The sequence below is a fragment of the Mastigoproctus giganteus genome, chromosome 7 (assembly GCF_048544385.1).
Source record: "Mastigoproctus giganteus isolate SK-2022 chromosome 7, ASM4854438v1, whole genome shotgun sequence".
NCBI lineage: Eukaryota > Metazoa > Arthropoda > Arachnida > Uropygi > Thelyphonidae > Mastigoproctus > Mastigoproctus giganteus.
The window spans coordinates 78,656,446-78,678,431 of NC_143581.1; the positions used below are offsets into that span (position 1 = coordinate 78,656,446).

Consider the following 21,986-nt stretch of genomic DNA (forward strand, 5'->3'; position numbering starts at 1 on the left):
TTCAGTAATTTGTGTATTCCATGTTCAAAAATGGCATCCATTTTTTCTCCATCACATAGTTTTTTCACAAAATGTCACTCCTTATTATGTTTGCGAATAAAATATGAAAAGATTATATCACATTTTTTTTTATTATTACAAGGTTTATTGTTTAGGCTTGATATAGCCGAGTGGTCATGGGCATGAGTGCAGTAGCACACACTCTTTGAGTGTACCACGTTCAAACCTGTGACTGCTATTTAGGTTTCTTTTGGTTTTTATTTTTTTAGGAGCATTAGCAACTAAGGCCATATTGCTCCAGGGATAAGCGGTGATCATTCCCTGACCTTTCCGCATCCTCTGTATTTGGTGGTCAAGGGCTCGAACCCCGGTCTAATTAAGAAGCATGTGCTACGCACTATTGCTCCTGCCAATGGAGGTGCCCTGTGACTGCTAAATACAATTAATGTTTGTATTGATTGATTTATTGTAAAACCCACTGATCTGGTGGTCATTCCAGAGTATACAGAAGAACATTTATTATTATTAGCTATATGGTGCAAGGAAACCTGAGGCTTTTTCTGCACTGGCAAAAAGAAAAAGAAAAAAGCAGAGAGAGAGAGAGAGAGAGAGAGAGAGAGAGAGAGAGAGCGAGAGAGAGAGAGAGAGAGAGAGAGAGAGAGAGAGAGAGAAAAACAAGAGTCAGAAGTAGAAGGGAATCACCAAAAAAAAGGGAAGAATGATGATATCCAGCTGAGGACCCCGGGTATGCCAAGCTCATACTCACCAGATATGAGCACCTGACCACTAGTTATAGATTTTTCTACTGGGCGTTGGGGGGGGGGGGAGATTGAAAAAAAAAAAAAAAAAGTTAAATGCTTGGCTAGGCATGTGGAAGAAAGCGTTAGTTTATACATTCAGAAGGGAGAGGTTGTCAAGTTGTTAGTGCTGAGAATATGCTCTATGCCCAGTCCTCTTTCATTAATGTCAGCACTACTCCACAAGAAGTAAGATAAGGGAAGGCTTCTGCATAATAAGATCATCAATGTCTGTCTGACAGCCAGTCCCAGGCGGCAAATAAACAGAGCAGTGCTAATAAAAGTCGAATTGCAATTGTGATTGCTAATACCTCTAATGTTGGTTGTAAGCAGCAAAGGCTGAAATGGAGTCTGGTTACCCACATGGATACTCCTCAATAATCAAGAAAATCCCTACTTCTACCCTTATGAATGATAGTAACATAATGCAAGGTTACTCATCATTTGCCTTCAGTTATGTCTCATGAAAGCAAAAAACAAACTGGTTTGTGTTTTTGCAGATGGGTCTTGAAATCAATGCATTAATTCACCAGATAGCTTTGTTATCTGTGCAGTGATTACATAATTAAATCTCACAGACACTATATAATGCCCATATTAAATGACATACATGTACTTTTTATTGGCTGTAAGCTAGATAATCAGGACAAGGACTGGGTTCGTCATGTATATTCTGCAAATTATCCTTTAAGCAAGATGTTGCCGAAAAAAATAAATGTATAGTATTACTGCCATTTCCTGTTCCTATTGTATGGCAGAAGCTAACAAATCATATCTAAGAGTGCCATTTTTCTCTAACTCAAATTGAAAGGTGAAAGGAGGAAGCCAGGGAAAAAAAAAATTGAGTATCCAAATATCCCATACAGCTTCAAATCCAGATTCTCTTGAGTCTGATAGTGAGAAGAGATAAAAGGCCATCTCAAAGGAGTGTGCTTGTGTCAGTTCCTGTCTGTCAGTACTTTCCCCTATCATATGGTCATTTCTTGGGCTCAGTGACTTGGAAATGTTTAATTTCTGAGCAACAGCATGCACATTAATTTATGTGTAATATTGTCATGAGAAATCTTGTATGGAGGTGTACACAAATATCTACCCCATACAGCATCCAACTATCATGTTGTTGTTGTTATTATTTGGTTTTTAGGAGCATTAGCAACTAAGGTCATATTGCTCAATCCAACTATCATGCTCCCTCTGAAACTTCAGTAGCTCTTTCCACACACTCATTGTTTGGTATACATGTTACTGAAATTAATTCCAGGCCAATTGCTGAAAACATTTATAGGCCAAAATATTTTCAAATATTTTGCCCTTTAAAGCTGTTCTTGCATCACTTTACATAATAGTTTACAACTGGAAGTGTTCCAATGACCTCTAGTAGGGCAGTGTGTATATTAATATGTACAATAGATATGTACACATGTGCATACTCACACCTGCATTACATGCACATATAAAAAAGCATGCAGTTAACAACCACCACAGAAAGTACACTGTCTGAGGGATGGATTCAGCAAGATACAGCCTGACAGCAACTTTGTCTATTAAGAAGGGGGGGTAGTCGTTTTGGCACTTCAATTATTTGGCCATAGTGTATCAGTTTGTATGGTCTTTGTCATGTATCATATCTGTCCCTAATAAACTCATAGGGAAAGATATAATTGAAGGCATGTTCAAGACAAGTACATAGCAGTCTCTGATATGACTTGTTGTTGTTTTGGTTTTTTAGGAGCATTAGCAACTAAGGCCATATTGCTCCGGGATATGCGGTGGTCAGTCCCTGACCTTTCCGCATCCTCCGTATTTGGTGGTGACGGGCTCGAACCCCGGTCTAATCAAGAAGCGTGTGCTGCACACTGCTGCTCCTTCCCACCTGGCTACGGAGGCGCCAATATGACTTGTAACCACATCTTTTCAAATGACTGACAAGCACTGAATCCACTATACTGCTATGGAGGGCATTTATAAGAAAGACTCAGGCTTGTATATACACAACATGCACAATTATTCATCACTCTGCATGGTATCATTGTTTTTATTCTGACCTTACATAATCAACCAGGGTTAAAATTTTGCACACAGTCATAATGAATATGACTATTAAATACTTTTCACTTACGAAATCTGATTGTGCACTTCCTACCAGACAAAGACTGTATTAACCTTATTTCCAATACTTCTATTAAATTCTTGGATACTGTCTGCATGCCTAATATGAAGTTACTTTCTTTAAAGCTCTCCTAGTTCAATTTGCCAATAATTTTAACTTGTGTTCTATTTTTCACATTGGCGAAACATGTGGTTTTTCATTTCTTGGGAATTTGAGGAATTTTTAAATTTTGGGAATTTTTTGAATCTTAAACCTTTGGCAACATAGTGAATATGGACAAAGACTAACACAATTTTTACAATTTATCTCAGGTTGGCATGAGAAAGCACACAAGTCAAAACTGTTCCAGTTATCATTATCAGGTATGAGGAACTCTATGAATCAACTGTGATAGAAAAGAATGTACAGAAATGTATAGAAATTTTACAGGCTAATATTTATTCTTCTATAAAATTCACAACATTGCACTATGGTCATTATTGTAAGGGGGAAAAGCTAACTAACCTCTACTGTTTCTTCACCTCTGATGACTGCTTTATAATATTCTCGTCTGGCTTTTCCTTTTGAACCTGTTGTACGAATACTTTTTCCATACCATTTCCATGATTGCTGAGACAGTATACAGTCTAAAAAGAAATTAAATTAAAAAAAAAACTGTTAGGAGTAAAGATTTAAGAAAAGACCTCCTTGGTAATGTGCAAAAATATTATTGTTCTGATACTTTAATTTTTTTTTTTTTTTTTTGCTTTCCTTTTAAAATGATATAAGATCATTATATTTCTGTATTCCGGGGATAAATCTATAAGTCAAAATTTATCAAAAATGTAATTTTGCTCATAGATATATTAACAAACAAATTTTTTGGTGATAAGTTATCCCATATATGAAATTACCATAGCTGTTGAGAAAAGTAGTACAAAACTAGTGTATGTACATATGTAACTCCAGACTACAAAACAATCAGTGATATTTCACAATACTTTGTTCATAGTATGAACTACAACAGTAGTATGAGAGGCATCAATTTAATTGCATCTCATATTGTATCTACCTTCACAACGAGTTACCATGATATTGCACTACCTCGAACAAGTAACACGTCACCAATGGAGAAGACTACTGTTCCTTATTCTCAGCGGATATCACCAACACCCAGATGGCACCATTTCGAGGCTTATTGGCCTATCATTGATGGGTGGGGTAGGTACCGTGATGTTGCAATCATGTTAACCCAGTTATGAAATATAACTGCACAATGTGAGAGATGCTAAATGGTGTACATAGTAATAATACTAAGAAAATAAGTTTTTTTATTAGTAACTCCAGACTAAACTACTACATGATCACTTACAAAATTGTGCATCTCTCAGATGATTTTAATATAAATGGTAGTAATCTATAATAAGTCATACATATGATACTTTATCTAGAAAAAAGTAAGCAACACTTAGTCATTTAGGTGAACATGTGCCAGAGACTATCCTCACATTAAGTTTCAGAATTATAATTTGAATTCTGCATGTTATGAAGGGAAAATCAAAGTACATTTAAAACAGATGCTTCAAGGAGAGCATTTCATTTGCTTAAATTTGTACTAAATGGGTCAAGCACTATATAGGGTGATTATAAAGTCAATGATTTTTAATTTTTAAAAATTAAATGGATCAGCCACCTAGAAAGAATGAACCCAGACACAAAATTAGCCTTTAACTAGAAACCTAAAGGCAAGAGAGATGTGGGTCAACCAAGACGATGACGAGATCAAGACCACCTCCAAGAGCTACAACAGAACAGGTGTTAAAAGACCTAAGCCGAACCAAGTTCATGATGAAAAATTAAATAATAAATTAAAATTTGAAAAAATTAAAATTAAAAATTAAGTGAAAAAAGTAGTTTTGTCATTGGGGGAAAATGGTTTTTATTTATCAGTATGTCCACCATTCTATAACTAAAAGAAAATTATCAGTAGAGTACGCAGGATTTTTTTAAGGGCTGTAGGAAGGCAGAGGGTCTGAATCACTACTCTGACTTAGTGAAAATTACTTAAAAAATAAAAAAAAATTATTTTGACTGTTCTTTTGGGGAGGCTGAAGACAATCCACTTGAGTGTGCCCCTGTCATTGTTGGCTCTCACCTGAAATGGCATAAACCTTGCATTTATTTCTATAAGTGCAGTATCAAAAAGCAATCTATGGGGGGGGGGTGATCAGGTCTGGTGAATGGATTGGTCAGGAATTGGAAAAAGTTTCCTCCCTTATAAACACTAATGCAGGGCCTATCTTAGGCCTAGGCAAACTAGGCATGTGCCTAGGGCCCATACTTTGAGAGGGCCTGTAAATGGCAAAGCCAAAATCAGTGATATCCAGTAGTGTAACAATGAGTATGAGTGCTTATATTCCTTATAAAATTTGCAAATAAAATATACTTTCAAATTGTAATTGTGCCATCAATATGTTCAGATTTGTAATATTATATTTCCTTAGAAATATATGCAAGTTTATTTGCTTTACATTTTTATATTTATTGTGTAATCCTAATTTCCCTATTAAAGTAGGGCATTTCATAATAAACGTTTTTACAGGGGGCCCAAAAAACCTTTGCCTAGGGCCCACATACTCTCAAGTTAGGCCCTGCATTAAGCATTTGACCCTCTGGTGGCAAAATTTATAGCTATTTTCTTCACATAAAAAAAAAAAAAACTATTACCGATTACAATAGGTCTATGTGAACCATATTTTTCTATATGCTGCTTAAACATTATATTGCCACTTCATATCGAATAATTTCTGTTTGCCTGTACAAAAATCAAATCGGCATTTTACATTGTGCAATGATTTGACAAAATATTCACTGTATCTACTTATTATTTTTTATTATTAAAATTAAAGATAGAAGAATCATTATAATTCCAAAATCTATGCATAGCATTCTTTTTAGGCAGACAGTAATCTGTAGCATTCAATTCTCCATTGAAAGCTTTTCATTTCTAAATTGACTAAAAACTTCCCAATTTTGAACATTTTCTCAGAGAAATTGACTAATTAAAGTAAATTTAATTAAACAGGAATAAGATAAAACACAAACAATGAAGTTATCAATGCTCCTTGGTAGAGCATGCTTACTAAGTACACTAGTCATTTGCTTCTGCTTGGAGTTAACAGAAAATGTTTACTTTTCAGGCAAGAGAATGTTAAAGGAAGGCTACCAAAAACACATAAGAGATGGATAACAACAGTCCACACTGCAGTTTTCATTTATGAGGGCAATTTATTCAATGGTGAAAAGTCAGACAAAGGTCTTGGGCCATGCCGGGATAGCTCTGAAATTAGATGAAGGAAAACTACAGAAGAAATGTAAGACAGCAACAGTGCAAGTAACACTTTTTGTTTACAAGGGAAGATTATTCAATTATGCAGATTTGTACAAAGAGTATATATATCAAGATATTTCTGAAAGTAGTAGACAGGACCATGTTAACATGGAAGTCACTGCATCCAGATGCCAACTACTGGGGGAAAATAGTAGTATTACTGAAAGCATTATGTGATGAGGGGCGACATTTTCATTCAGGTATTTAAAAGGCCTGACACAGAGGTTTGAGCAAAGATAGAGTTAGATTAAAATAACTGTAGCAATAAAATGCAATCTTTACATGTTAATTACCAATTTTGATATTTTACTGAACATTAAATTAATTTCTTAAATGCTATGTAAGTGACATGCCACGGTCATTTAAGTGAACTGACATCTCAGACTAGGCTTCCACCCACTAGGTCTAGTTGGTTATATACTCAATACAGAGACACTCTAATCTCTGGGTCAACTTAAATGAACAAACAAAATAAGTGATTTCTGAGAGCGACCATTAGCCTCAAGGTTGGGACAGTCACACACACTCCCACCAAGAGGAGGTTAGTATTTATTATCTTTGCCCCCAGTTTCTAAGTCTAACAAACTTCCAATCTGGGAATCAAACCATACACAGCTTCATTGCCACCAACTGATGGTCACAACATAAAATAACTAAATATGGCCTAAATGAGCGATCAAACACCAATCATAACCCAATCAACAGCAGAGTCGATCATTTTACTGCAAAAATACAAACATCAGAATGTGGAGGCACAGGGAAATAGATTCACAACCGGTTTAAAAACCACCAGCAGATTTTTTCAATCACCTACAGCCACAAGCAGCTAGGAACCACATTCATCAACATCATCCAAAGCAATTGTTCAGGGAGGACTATTCACCCAACTAATTGGAGCTACATACCCTAACGTTTAACTGCATATAATACATATATGTATAAAAAGAAAAATCGGACATGGTTTCTTATGTTTCTAAAATTCGTCCGGTTAACTGCATAATGCTTTTTTGTATACCCAAGATGAGTCGAATTTCGCATTTTATAACACAACAGTTAATTAAATAGTTGCTTTTTCTAAAAAAAAAAAAAAAATATATATATATATATTTTTTTAAACTTTTTGCTTACACAGTTATTACATTCAATGCAATATTCATGCTATGTTTTCCAGTCTATGCACATTCCACAGGGACTCACACTGGTGAGTATGGGCTTGGCACACCCAGGGTCCTGAGCTGGATATCATCATTCTCTCTCTCTCTCTCTCTCTCTCTCTCTCTCTCTCTCTCTCTCTCTCTCTCTCTCTCAGGGTAACATGGGAATTTTTTTTTGGCTGGTGCAGCATAAGCCTCAGGCTTCCTTGCACCATATGACTAATAATAATGCTTACTTTTACAAGTGTACTGGCTAATTGTTCTCCTACAGGTCAATAACATTTTTAATTCTACATTAACCAATATTTTTTCGGTTTGCTGGTTCTTGAAGGTGCTTCCCACATGTAGATATAAATAAAATGTAATAAATATAATGTATCTATGTTCCCATGTTATGTAAGTGCATGTTGTAACTAGGTGATGCCTTGTGTTGTAAAGCAGCTATAGCTGCAGTCACTTTCTGGAATCAAGAACAATGTATAAGTTAAAACATATTTAAAACATTTCATGTTTATCCAGTGATTTCACAAAAACAGGACTTAATTCTTAGAGAACAACTTGCTGTTATCAAGCACTTGGCCAGAAAACTGTCACAAAATGAAAGAGAAAAGAAGTATGGAATATCACAATCACAAGTGCCACAAATCAAAACAAATCGGGGCGATCATGAATTAATTTTTTTATTATTATTATTAGCTAAATGGTGCATTTATAGGAAATGATAATTCGGGCAAGAGATGACAAAGCAAATCAACCAGAGATGTCGATGAAACACTATTTCATTGGTATATCCAAGCTCTTAGCACTCGAATTTCCGAGCCACTCCACCTTGAAAAACCAAAAGCTTTAGTTAAGCAACAGGATGTGCAAGGAACATTTAAGTGGCACCGAATTAACTGATGGTATCAGTGCTCAATGATTCAATTAAAAAAAAAAAAAAACACAGTAAAAAGTAAAACCACGACAAGGAAGCAGCAGAGCACTGGCAATGCATTTTTTGGCCTGAGAACCATGGACACTACAGAGCAGAGCAGAGCAAAGAACATCTATAATTGCAATGAAACGGTGGTCTGTTACCACGTCCTCCCAGATGGTGATCTCGTGTTTACAAATGAAAAAACCATCTGGAGCCGCCAAGGTGAGCAAAGAAAGAATAACAGTGCTTGCTGTGTGTGCAAATGGACAGAAACAGAAAAGACAAAGCTGCTCATCATCAGTAAATCAGCCAACTGAAGAACCCAGTGTACCTGCATGGAGTCACATGCAGTCAATACCAGTGAAATACGCATCCAACTGCAGTGCCTAGATGACCTCTTCTATATTTAAAGAGTAGTTCAGAGAATTGTCAGGGAAACGGGGAACATGCTTTGTAAAAAAGATAGGTGGAACAGGACCAGGGTATGTCTGCCAGGGGCAAAGGCTGATGACGTTGTAGAGCGAATATCATCTTTTAAGGGCACAAAAGGTGATATAGTTGTACACGTTGGCACTAATAATATTAAGAGTAGGAGACCGGCAGAATTACTTAACAAGTACAGGTCACTGTTGAACAAAAGCCGAGAATTAGGGTTGAATTTGAAAGTGTCTGCAATTCTGCCCAGACATGATAGGAGGGAGTATATGATGAGAGCCTTGTCGATCAATTCGGCCCTGGAAAGATTGTGCAAGGCTCAAGGGGTAAATTTTTTTCAGCCTGGACTGTAATTGTTAACAGGAGAGATTGCTTCTACAGGGATGGGATACACTTAAATAGAAAGGGTGCAAGAATATTTGCTGATGCTATCGAGGCAATGTTAGGTGGGTCGGAAAACTGCTAGCTTGGGGGGAGACAAAGACCAATAGATTGACAGTAGCCACTGGCAGAGGTGAAAGAGATTCTTGCACTGCTTCTATTAGAATGAGCAGAAGCCTGAAAAACAAGATGCATGGTATTTCAGAGACTGCTGGGAGCCATTGTGGTACAAGTAAACACATGGGTTGTGTTAGGGTAGCTAAGAATAGAAACAGGTGCAGGTATACTTGCATGTACACCAATGCTAGGAGTTTAGTAAATAAATTTGATGAATTTGAGGTATTGCTCAAAACATCAAAGGCAGATATTGTTGGGATATCAGAGACGTGGTGTCACACAGATATAAGGGATGCAGAACTGCAATTTGGGGAGTACAACGTCTACAGAAAGAATAGACAGGATAGGAAGGGGGAGAGGTTATGCTATTAGTTAAGAAACACATAAAAACCAAGGAAGTGAAGCCAGTCGACATTGCTGGACAGTGCAGTGTTGAGTCAGTTTGGTGTGACATAAGCATTGGGACATCAAAATTGAGAGTAGGAGTGTGCTATAGGCCTAATGACTCTGATGAGTATAATAAGATACTGTACAGGGAAATAGAATGGGCCAGTAAATCAGAGAGTCTTATAATGGGGGATTTTAATTTCCCAGATAGTGACTGGAATTTGGGGGGGCTGGTTACTCACACAATAGCAGGGCTTTTGTGGATTTATTGGACGATTGTTTTCTACATCAGCATGTTCGGGAGGCAACTAGAGGGAGTAATACTCTTGATTTGATTATCAGCAGTGATTCTTCATGCATTAAGAATCTGCAGATAAATGAACCACTAGGTGGCAGTGATCACAGTGTGCTGAAGTGGGATTTACTCAAAGAGGTAACTACCATTAGGGGTAAAGGGAAGGGTTATTGCTTCCGTAAAGGCGACTACGATGGACTGAGACAGTATTTAAATTCTATACAGTGGGACCAACTGATGATGTTACCAACAGCAAATTCAAAATGGGAAGCATTCAAAGAACTTATCTTGGAAGCTACTAGGCTTTACTTACCAACTAAGAAATATTGTTCAAGGTTTAGGCCAAAATGGATGTCAGATGAACTAATGAGGCATATGGCAGAGAAGAAAAATGCATGGGATACTTACAAATTAACACATGACACAGAAGCCTATGATAGATACAAGTTGATATGCAACCAAGTTACAAAGGAGGTTAGGCAGGCGAAGGCAGATTACGAGAAATCCTTGGCAAGGGATGCAAAGAAAAACAGCAAAGAGTTCTTTACTTATGTAAACTCTAGAAGGAAGGGGATGAATCAGATTGGTCCACTTGATATTGATGGGTCAACTGTTGATGATCCTGCTCAGGTAGCTAACAAACTAAATGAATATTTTGCATTGACATTCACACATGAGGAGTTATTCAGCAAGGGGAATGCCAGAGGTGTATTCAACTCTAGCAGTAAGCTACAGAATCTTGAAATAACTGGGAGTAAAGTGGAGGAGAAATTGTTGAAGATAAACACAAGTAAGGCATCTGGGGTGGATGGGATCTATCCAGTTATATTAAAGGAGGCATCAAAGGAAGTAAGTAAACACTTAGCCATAATTATGAGAGCTTCCTTGGACTCAGGGGAGGTACCCATAGACTGGAAATGTGCAAATGTGACCCCAATTCACAAAGGAGGATCAAAGGCTGACACAAGTAATTATAGACTTGTGAGCTTAACTTCTGTTCCAGGAAAATTAATAGAGGCACTGGTTAAAGAAGCACTGCAGGATCATTTAGACAAGACTTCAGTTATAGCTCAGACACAGCATGGTTTTGTTAAGGGGAAATCTTGCCTGACCAACTTGATTGGATACTATGATGCAAGTCACAAAAGAACTGGATGCAGGGAATAACTTTGATATTATATGCTTGGGTCTTAGAAAGGCTTTTGATACTGCTGCACATGGAAGACTGCTACACAAATTGGAGCAGTGTGACATTGGAGGCAAATTGCTGCTATGGATAAAGGGGTGGTTGAGGGGGAGAAGACAGAGACTGGTAATCAATGGACACTGCTCATCGTGGACTAATGTTATTAGTGGAGTCCCTCAGGGCTCAGTGTTGGGTCCATTATTGTTTTCTGTATTTATAAATGATATTGATGATGGTATATCAAGCTTAATGTCCAAGTTTGCAGACGATACAAAGGTTGGCAGGGTTGTCAAGGACACTACTGACACTATGCTGCTGCAACAGGATCTGGAAAGGTTGAGCAGATGGGCTGAGAGGTGGCAAATGAAGTTTAACATTGACAAATGTAAAGTACCACACATGGGAAACAGCAACCCCAGAGCAACGTATCAACTCTGTGGTACTACACTGACAGTGGTAGAGAATGAAAGGGACTGGGGGTGGTTGTGCAGGCAGATATGAAGTTCTCTGAGCAGTGCAGACGGGCTGCAAGAGTAGCTCATGGAGTATTGTCAATGATATACAGGAATTTTTCCAGCAGGGATAAGGAGGTGATTATTCCATTGTATAAGGCAATGGTCAGGCCACACCTAGAGTACTGTATACAGGTCTGGAGGCCTCATTTCAAGAAGGATGTAGAGTTGCTGGAACGAGTACAGAGAAGGGCAACAAGATTAGTGAATGGAACAAAAGGGTGCTCTTACGAAGAAAGGTTTAAGTTTTGCAAATTACAGTGTCTGGAGACTAGGCACCAGCGAGGTGATCTGATAGAGGTGTATAAAGCCTTGAATGGTTTAAGCATGCTCAATGCTGATGGGATTCTTCCTCTAGCTCAGAAAAATCACCTGAGAGGGCATAAATTCAAATTGAGGAAAGACAGATGTAGGATAGACGTGCGGAAATTTGCCTTTAGCCAGCGGGTGGTTGGTTGGTGGAACAGACTTCCATCCCTTGTGGTGGAGGTTGATAGCCTAAATAAGTTTAAGGCTCAGCTGGACAGGTATTTCGAACGAACAGAGGGGTGAAGTAGAAGTGGTTTTTTTTTTTTTTTTTTGGCTGATGCTGCATAAGCTTGCTTTCTTGCATCAGATGCCTCTACTAATGCTAATGCTAATTCTACAGATGGAGATAGGTTTTCACCTAGCTAAGGTAGTGTAAGGTATGGCTCCTGCAAGATAATTGAACATCCCACCCAAGCCATAAAATTGCTCCCCCCCCCCAAAACACTACCATCTATACAATTAGATCAAGGAATTATTAAAAATTTAATAACTTACAATAGTAGTATGATGAGAAAGATAGAAAGATGAGAAAGTAGTAGTGTGCACCAAAACTTACAAGGTTCATTACACTATGACAATGAATTCATTGATGGTATCAATGCTGAATGATTCAATTAAAAAAAAAAATCACATAGTGAAAAGTAAAGCCACAACAAGGAGGCAGCGGAGCACTGGTTATGCATTTTTTGGCCTGAGAACCATGGGCACTACAGAGCAGAGCAAAGAACATCTATAATTGCGATTAAACAGGGGTCTATTATCATGTCTTCCCATTGCAGATTGGGTGATAGTGATCACAATGTACTGATGTGGGAATTACTTAAAGATGTAACTACCATCAAGGCTAAAGGGAAGGGTTTTTGCTTTCATAAAGGTGACTACAGGGGTCTCAGACAGTTTTTAAATTCTGTACAGTGGGATCGACTGATGAAGGTACCAATGTTGAATTCTAAATGAGAAGAGACTAGGGAAGAAAAGCTACTAGGCTTTTCATTCCAACTAAGAAATACTGTTCAAGTTTTAGGCCCAAATGGATATCAGATGAACTAATCAGGCTTGTGGCAGAGAAGAAAAATGTTGTTGTTGTTGTTATTTGGTTTTTAGGAGCATTAGCAACTAAGGTCATATTGCTCCAGGGATATGCGGTAGTCATTCACTGACCTTTCTGCATCTTCCGTATTTGGTGGTCACGGGCTTGAATCCCAGTCTAATCAAGAAGCGCGTGCTACGCACTGTTGCTCCTGCCCACCTGGCTATGGAGGCACCAAGAAAAATGTATGGCATGCATATAAAGTATCAGGTGACACAGAAGCCTGTGGTATATAAAAACTAGTCTGTAATCAAGTCACAAAGGAGGTTACGCAGGCAAAGGCAGAATACAAGAAATCTTTGGTAAAGGATGCAAAAAAAAAAACAGCAAAGAGTTCTTTACTTATGTAAACTATAGTCACAGGGTATTGTGACTCGCACGGAAATAGCCAATGGCGATTTACAGGTGAGTCATGATTTAATCCATTGTGGAACCTGTGGAATGTTTTCCAAGGAGCGCACCGATCTTAAATTACAATTTGGTGCACTGATGGAACAATTTGAATCCCTGAAAAAACGAGTGCTTGCCCTCGAGAATAATGCATCTGGGAACTCGTCAAGGACTCAAGACTCCAGCAATCTACCGTGTGATGTACACCTGATTCTGGCCTCAAAACAGAAAAACCAAGCACAAACTACTCTGGTTAAAAAGGACATTGTTTTATTAGGAGACTCCATTGTCATGGGAAACGGGGAATATTTTTTGTAATAATGATAGGTGGAGTAGAACGAGGGTATGTCTGCTGGGAGCAACTATTAATGATGTCACCAACAGATTGTCAGATTTTAAGGGGAGTAAAGAGAATATTATTATTGATGTGGGGACTAATGATATTAAACGTACACGATCTGATGATTTGTTGGAAAAATACAGGACCATGCTGAGGAAATGCCGCAAGCTAGGCCACAATGTCTATGTGTCTGCAATTCTGCCCAGACACGATAGGAGGGATTATATGTTAAAAGCCTTGTGGACTAACTCAAGACTTGAAGGACTCTAATGCAAGGCTTTAGGGGGAAATTTCTATCAGCATGGCCCACACTTGTAGGTAGAAAGAATTTGTTTTGTAGAGACGGGATACACTAAAACAAAGGTAGTGCAAACGTTTTTGCCAGTATTATTGAGGATACCTTAAAGGTTCAGGGAAACTGCTAGTTAGGGGGGGGGGATGTTGATAATACTGATACACGTTTATCTGATAACATTGGTCAAAGTAACTCTTGCACATACCTTAAGAGTTCTTATCTGCTACCCCAACTGGATGTATTATCTAGATGTTCTGGGGGCAGAAACGTTTCACGGGAGCGGGTAGCTAATGCCAGGGAAGAGAGTCTAAAAAGCTTCAAGGGTTGTGTTAGGGTTGTTAAATATACAAGAACAGTAAGTCTTAATTGTTTACACAGTAATGTTAGAAGTGTTGTCAATAAAATGAGCGAATTCGAACTGCTGGTTAAAACAAGTAACGTGGACATAATAGGGCTTACGGAGACGTGGTGCCACCCGGAAATTGGGGATGACGAGTTTCAGTATGGCTTGTATAATGTATTTAGGAAGGATAGGGTAGATAGAAGGGGTGGTGGGGTAATGCTTTTTATCAGAAGCAGCTTGAGTGCAATGATAGCTTTCCCGGATTCAGACGTTTCACATGCTAGTACAGAATCTGTATGGTGTGAGGTAGTTGGGAACAAAGGTATAATGCGAGTAGGAGTAATCTACAGACCAGGTGATTATGAAGATTATGACAAAAGCCTCTACATTCAAATGTAATGGGCAAGTAAGTGTCAATGTCTTATTATGGGTGATTTCAATTTGCCTCTAATTGATTGGAGAAAATGGGAAGGAAACTCGACATGGGAACAAAATTTTTAAATCAACTAGATGACTGTTATTTGTATCAACATGTCAGGGGAAAGTACTAGAGAAAAGAATATCCTAGACCTCATTATCACCCATGAATCAGATTACATAACAAGGCTGACAGTAGAGGAACCAGTAGCAGGAAGTGATCACTGAGTCTACAGTGGATGATGAAGAGAGAGGTAGCAGTAGTAAAAGGCAAAGGAATGGGTTTTAATTTCATAAAAGGAAATTATGATGCCTTAACGTACCACATGGCCTCTATTAACTGGGTAGATATCGCACAGAGAATGAACACATTTGAACTGTGGTATGCTTTTAAAACATTAATCACAGATGCCTTGAATGCATATATACTATTACAAAAAATACTCCACGAGGAGGGTTCCAAGTTGGATGAATAGTGAAGTTGCCACATTACTTGAGCAGAAAAAGGTGGCATGGAAAGGTTACAGAGCAATAAAAAGTACTGAAGCCTATAACAGCTACAAGGTTATCTGTAATAGAGCCACAGAAAAGGTTCGACAGGCAAAGGCAGTTTATGAGAAATCACTAGCAAACAGAGCAAAGAGGGGGGAATAAGGAATTCTTCACATATATAAATGCCAAGAAAAGCAGGCCCAACCAGATCAGACCTTTACATAAGGGAAAGGTGATATTATTAAATACACCAGCTGCAGATGAATTTCAGATGAATTCAACATTTATTTTGCATCGATATTTACAAATGAAAAACCTTTTGGGGCAATGGGAAATTGTGGGAGCGAAGTTGAAAAATATGTAATTATTGATATTGAAATTTCGCAAGATTAGTTAATGAAAAAATTTGAGCCTACAGGCCAGTAAGGCTCCTGGAGTTGATGGAATATACCCCATAATCTTAAGGGAGGCAGCAAGTGAGTGCATTGAACCATTGAGGCTAATTATGCGAGCATCACTAGACTCTGGGGAGATTCCCTTGGATTGGAAAAGTGCCAATGTATCTCCCATACATAAGGGTGGCTCTAAAAGTGAAGTGGGAAATTATCGACCTGTCAGTCTGACTTCAGTGGTATGGAAAATCATGGAGGCAATGATCAAGGGTGGAATTCAGGATCATTTGGATCGAATTGAAATTCTCAAGGATACTCAGCATGGTTTTGTAAAGGGAAAATCATGTTTAACAAATCTAGTTCGCTATTTCGAAAGGGTCACTCATGAGCTGGATTTAAGGAATAATTTAGATTTCAGTAAAGCTTTTGACTCAGTCCCACATGAGTGGGTGCTTTATAAACTGTAACAGGTTGGAATCACTGGGAAAATCCGATGGCTTCAGGGAAGGAGGCAGAGGGGTGTGATAAATGGCTATTCCACAGATTGGGTTGATGTAAGAAGTGGGGTTCCCCAAGGATCACTGTTGTTTTTAATTTTCATATGATATTGATGAAAGGATAGAGGGCGTGATGTCTAAATTTGCAGATGATGCTAAAATTGGTAGAGTGGTTAATGATCACTGTCAAGCTGAGCTTCTTCAGAGAGAGAGAGAGAGACCTAGATAGACTTCAGGAATGGTCAGAAAAATGGCAGCTATGCTTTAATCCAACAAAGTGTAAGGTATTACACTTGGGAAACAGTAATCCCAAAATAACTTATCCACTTGGTGGAGTTCAACTAAACCCAGTACTGGAGGAAAGGGACTTGGGTGTTACGATACGGTCAGACACGAAATTCTCTGAGCATTGTAAACAAGGTTGCAAGGAAGGCCAATGGTGTCCTATCGAACTTTTGCAAATAAAGATAGGGACGTGATAATCCCATTATATAAGGCTTTTGTTAGACCATACTTGGAATACTGTGTTCAAGTATGGAAACCGCACCTAAAGAAAGATATCGAGCTTCTTGAAAGGGAGCAAAGACGGGTCACTCGCCTGGTGAGATTGGCAAAAGGGCGTCCTTATGAAGAAAGACTTCGAATATGTGGGTTGCAAAGTTTGGAAACTAGACACCTTAGAGGAGATTTGATTGAGGTGTTTAAGGCTCTGAGAGGCATCAGTAAAATGAATGAGGACTAAATTTTCAAGATTATAAATGATGCTAAAACTAGGGGACATAAATTCAAGTTATGGGCGGGGGATGTTTAGATTGGACTGCAGGAAGTTTTATTTTAGCCAGCGAGTTATAAATTACTGGAATAAGTTGCCTACATGGGTGGTAGAGGCTGACAGTTTGGGTTAATTCAAAGGTCATCTGGATAGTACCTTTGGGTCAGGGAAGCGCATAGGACGATAGGTTTAATTTCCTTTTTTTATTAATTATTATTATTTATTTTATTTTTATCATTGTTTTGTTCGGGATTTTTTTTTTTTGGCTGGTGCAGCATAAGACAGGCTTTCTTGCACCATGCGGCCATTACTAATACTAAAATACTAATACTAATTACAGACCTGTTAGTTTAACTTTTGTTCTGGAAAAATTAATAGAGGCGCTGCAGGATTATCTAGACAAGACTGCAGTTATAGTTCAATCACAAGGGGAAGTCTTATCTAACAAATTTGATTGGATACTATGATGTGGTCACAAAGGAACTGGATGCAAAAAATAATTTTGATATCGTATACTTCGATTTTAGGAAAGTTTTTGATACTGTTGCACAAGGAAGACCTACTATACAAATTGGAGCAATATGGCATTAAGGGCAAATTGCTGCTATGGATAAAGGGATGGCTGAGTGGAAAAATACAGAGTGGTAATCAATGGGCACTGCTCTTCATGGACTAATGTTATTAGTAGAGTCCCCCAGGGCTTAGTGCTGGGTCTATTGTTTTCTGTATTTATTAATGAAAATGATGGTGTATCAGGCTTAACATCCAAGTTTGCAGATGATATGAAGGTTGGCAGGGTTATTAATGACACTAATGACAGTATGCTACTGCAACAGGATCTAGAAAAGTTGAGCAGATGGGCTGAGAGGTAACAACTGAAGTTTAACATTGACAAATGTAAAGTACTGCATATGGGTAGTAGTAACCCGAGTAATATATCAACTGTGTGGTACTACACTCAGGTTGGTTGGTAGAGAATGAAAAGATGTGGGGGTAATTGTGCAGTCAGGTATGAAGTTTTCTGAGCAGTGCAGACTGGCTGCAAGCATAGCTCATGGTGTTCTGTCAATGATATACAGGAATTTTTCTAGCAGGGATAAGGAAGTTGTTGTAGTTCGGTTTAACGACACAAGGGCTACTACGGCCAAATTGTGTCTCTTCATCGTTAATTGACAAAAAGCGTATAGTTAGAGAGATTAAATTATATGCTTCTGTACAAACCAATATGTTTTAGATATAATAAAAGTTCTTCAATATTTGCTTCATTTCCTAAGATGCGAGATAAATCAGGTGATATATTCAATGTAGAGAGTGACTGAAAAGTGTTTGATCGGATTGTTGAATGTAAGGGGCAATCAACCAGGAAATGACAGACTCTAAGTTGCGTCTGACAGGATGAGCACTGCGGTGGGCTTTCCCCCAATAATAGGAAGAGATGAGTATGGTGAGTGATAAGGAAGTGATTATTCCCTTGTATAATGCAATAGTCTGGCCACACCTTGAGTACTGTATACCGGTCTGGAGGCCTCATTTTAGGAAGGATGTAGAGCTGCTGGAATAAGTATGGAGAAGGGCAATGAGATTAGTGAATGGAACAAAGGGTTGCTCTTATGAAGAAAGGCTTAAGTTCTGCAAATGCAGTGTCTGGAGACTAGGCACCTGCGCGAGGTGATCTGATTGAGGTGTATGGGTTTTTTTGAACATAAATTCAAATTTCCTCAATTTGAACATAAATTCAAATTGAGGAAAAAGCTATAGAATGTGTGGAAATGTGCCTTTAGCCAGTGGGTGGTTGACTGCTGGGACAAACTTCCATCTGTTGTTGGCGCCTCCGTAGCCAGGTGGGAAGGAGCAGCAGAGCGTAGCACATGCTTCTTGATTAGACCGGGGTTCGAGCCAGTCACCAACAAATATGGAGGGTGCGGAAAGGTCGGGAATGACCACCGTATATTGCCGGAGCAATATGGCCTTAGTTGCTAATGCTCCTACAAACCAAATAACAAACAAACAATCCATCTGTTGTTGTAGAAGTTGATAGCTTAAATAAATTCAAGGCAGAACTAGACAAACATTTGAAGTGAATGGATGGATGAAATGGGAAGGGATTTTTTTTTTTTTTTTTTTTTTTGGCTGATGCTGTATAAGCTTGCTTTCTTGCATCCTATGCCTCCACTAATGCTAAGTGTATATTGCTCTATTTCAGAGCTGTGATACTCAATATGTTCTACGTTGATAATAATATTAGTAAATTAATAAGAGGAGTTTACCTCAATATCGTACATGGAACACTTCCGTATGATACCCTCCAGAAATTAAAACGGAAAAAACGAAAAAACGACAACTTACCGGTACATTAAAGTAAAATATAAATAATTAAATAATTAAAGTAAAATATAAATAATTAAATAATCAATTTAACACAATTCAAAATCAATTCAAAACAATTAAAATTCAAATTAACGCAATTAAAAGAATCTAACGAAAATATTCAAAACGATTTTCCTTCCTGAAGCTGACAATGCTTTTCAACCGACTGTCGTGATCACAGGAATGAAAATTACCGAATCAGGCTAAACCTGCAACTTAAATAGTGATTATATGTCTTCGCGCATGCGCGTAAAGGTCCACGCATCGGAGATCAAATATGGCCGCCGAACATTAACAGAATTCTCATGTAATTTAATTTCAACGGTTTCTGCAATTAATAGTCGCGTATAATTACGTTGAACGTTAAGTATTTTGGCCTCGTTAAATAAAAAAGTATATTTTTCGTTAATGGCATGAAAGGCTAATTCTGACGCTGCTGAACGGGAAGCACGAACTGAGGCTTCGTGTTGATTTACACGAATATTAAGAGAAAACCGCGTCGAACCCTAGTAAGACGAGTCGCAATCACCGCAAGAAATGTTGTACAGTAATACCCCGAAGTTACGCGATAGGTGGGTCCGACGAAAATCGCGTAAGTCGGGGTACAACTTTGCATATAAATACATATAAATTTTGCTTAATTGGGACCAAGGACTAACAAAAACACTAGTTTAGAAGAAAAATATTAATAAAATTGCAGTTCTTTATACATATTAATACAAAATATGTATTAAAAAAACAAATGACTTAAGTTAAAAGTTATTTTGATGTCGATGGCTTCATAAAATCTAACAAATTCGTCTGACGACACAGCGCGTTCCTTTTTTTCACGCAGAATTTCTTCGTAGCAAGCTAATAATTTTTTTATTCCTTGCTTTGTAGCTATAACGCGTTCTTCGTTGGAGTCTATGTTTTCTAAAATTTTTAAGCCCTTTACAATTGAGATCTTTTCAATTTTCAACCTGTCAAGTTTGCAATTGTCATGTGCTTTTCGCCGTTGCTTCATTTAGGCCTGTAGCACGTGCAATATCACATGGACTTTCATTTCGCTCAAAGCGTTTCACAATTTCATATTTTTTCTCTATCGACAGAGGCGGACTGGCCATAAGCCTTACCGGGGAAACCCCGGTGGGCCAGTGTGATTTGGCCATAAACCATAGTGTGAGGCCACTATAAATTTTCCCGGGTAAGAATTTTTGATCCAGTCCGCCTCTGTTTATCGATAATTGCTTTTCTTTTTCTCTCTGAATCTGCAGTGTCTTCACCAGGACGCTTCCTTTTCACACCTTTTAATTTTAATTTTTAATTTTTTAGGGAATAAAGCACAATTACAAAACGAGGAGCACGCTTGATACGCATAAACAAAGCTGCGCACATGTAGCAACTGAATAAAGAACACCATAAAGGCAGAGATACACTATTAACACCTCACATTTCTAGGGGTTACTACCATAAAACAATAAAAATCCAGTTGTGTTTCTGCTAGTGAAATCTGTTATAAACTGGTAGTAAACTCGATCTAATTGCATTTGCGATTATACCGATAGCTGGAATTGTGTTGCTTTTTACGTTATTATGGCGAAATGTGTTTCCCCTTCACTGATATAAAAAACATAAAAGCAGCAAAGTTGAATTTTGTTCATCTTTCGCTCTCAATCTCCGCCGTCGCACCGGATATCGATAACATATGAAAAACGACCTTGAAGATAGTGGGCGGCAGCGTTGCCAAACGAAAAAATCAAGAGCCGCGTAACTCCGAGTTCGCGTAAGTCGGGGTAGCGTAAGTCGGGGTATTACTGTATACTAGATCATTAATTTGTGTTGCGAACGCGGAAAGAACCGAGCGATTGTTCAGTATAGTGTGTAACTTCCGTATAGGCCTAGCTATAATTTTAAATTCGGTATCTTTAAAGAATCTGTTAAGACTATGTATATAAAGTGCTTAGCATCATAATACACAGCCATTTCTGAATAAACAGAAAATTTTTAAGGTGGCATCGTTTTAGGTTATATCTCATATTGTGAATACCTTCACAACGAGTTGCCATGATATTGCACTACTTCGAATAAGTAACGCTTCACCTAAGGAGAAGACTAGTGTTACTTATTCTCAGATAGGTACCACCACCCAGACAGCACTGTTTCAGGGCTATTTGGCCCTTCGTCAGTGAGTGGGTAGGTACCCAAGTGATGCAATGATGGCAAAAACAGTTATGAAGTATAACTCCACAATATGAGAGATGCCTGATGGTGTATGATGTATTTAGACTAAGGCGCATTTAGGGCTAGAGCCTCAAGCTGCGAACAAATTTAGACTATGTATATAAAGTGCTTAGCATCATAATACACAGCCATTTCTGAATAAACAGAAAATTTTGGTGAAGCGTTACTTATTCGAAGTAGTGCAATATCATGGCAACTCGTTGTGAAGGTATTCACAATATGAGATATAACCTAAAACGATGCCACCTTAAAAATTTTGTTTATTCAGAAATGGCTGTGTATTATGATGCTAAGCACTTTATATACATAGTCTAAATTTGTTCGCAGCTTGAGGCTCTAGCCCTAAATGCGCCTTAGTCTAAATACATCATACACCATCAGGCATCTCTCATATTGTGG

The 21,986-nt window shown here is 38.1% G+C and overlaps 1 protein-coding gene across 3 annotated transcripts in view; it reads right to left on the bottom strand.

Annotated features, from left to right (window-relative positions):
- LOC150083015 (uncharacterized) overlaps window positions 1-21,986 on the bottom strand; it is a 487,383-nt gene that overhangs the window by 13,017 nt on the left and 452,380 nt on the right. For all 3 annotated transcript variants that reach the window (XM_090377743.1, XM_090377741.1, XM_090377742.1), the window contains one exon: window positions 3,412-3,533. In XM_090377743.1, the coding sequence (XP_090233869.1) occupies window positions 3,412-3,533 (122 nt within the window). The remainder of the gene's footprint in view (window positions 1-3,411; window positions 3,534-21,986) is intronic.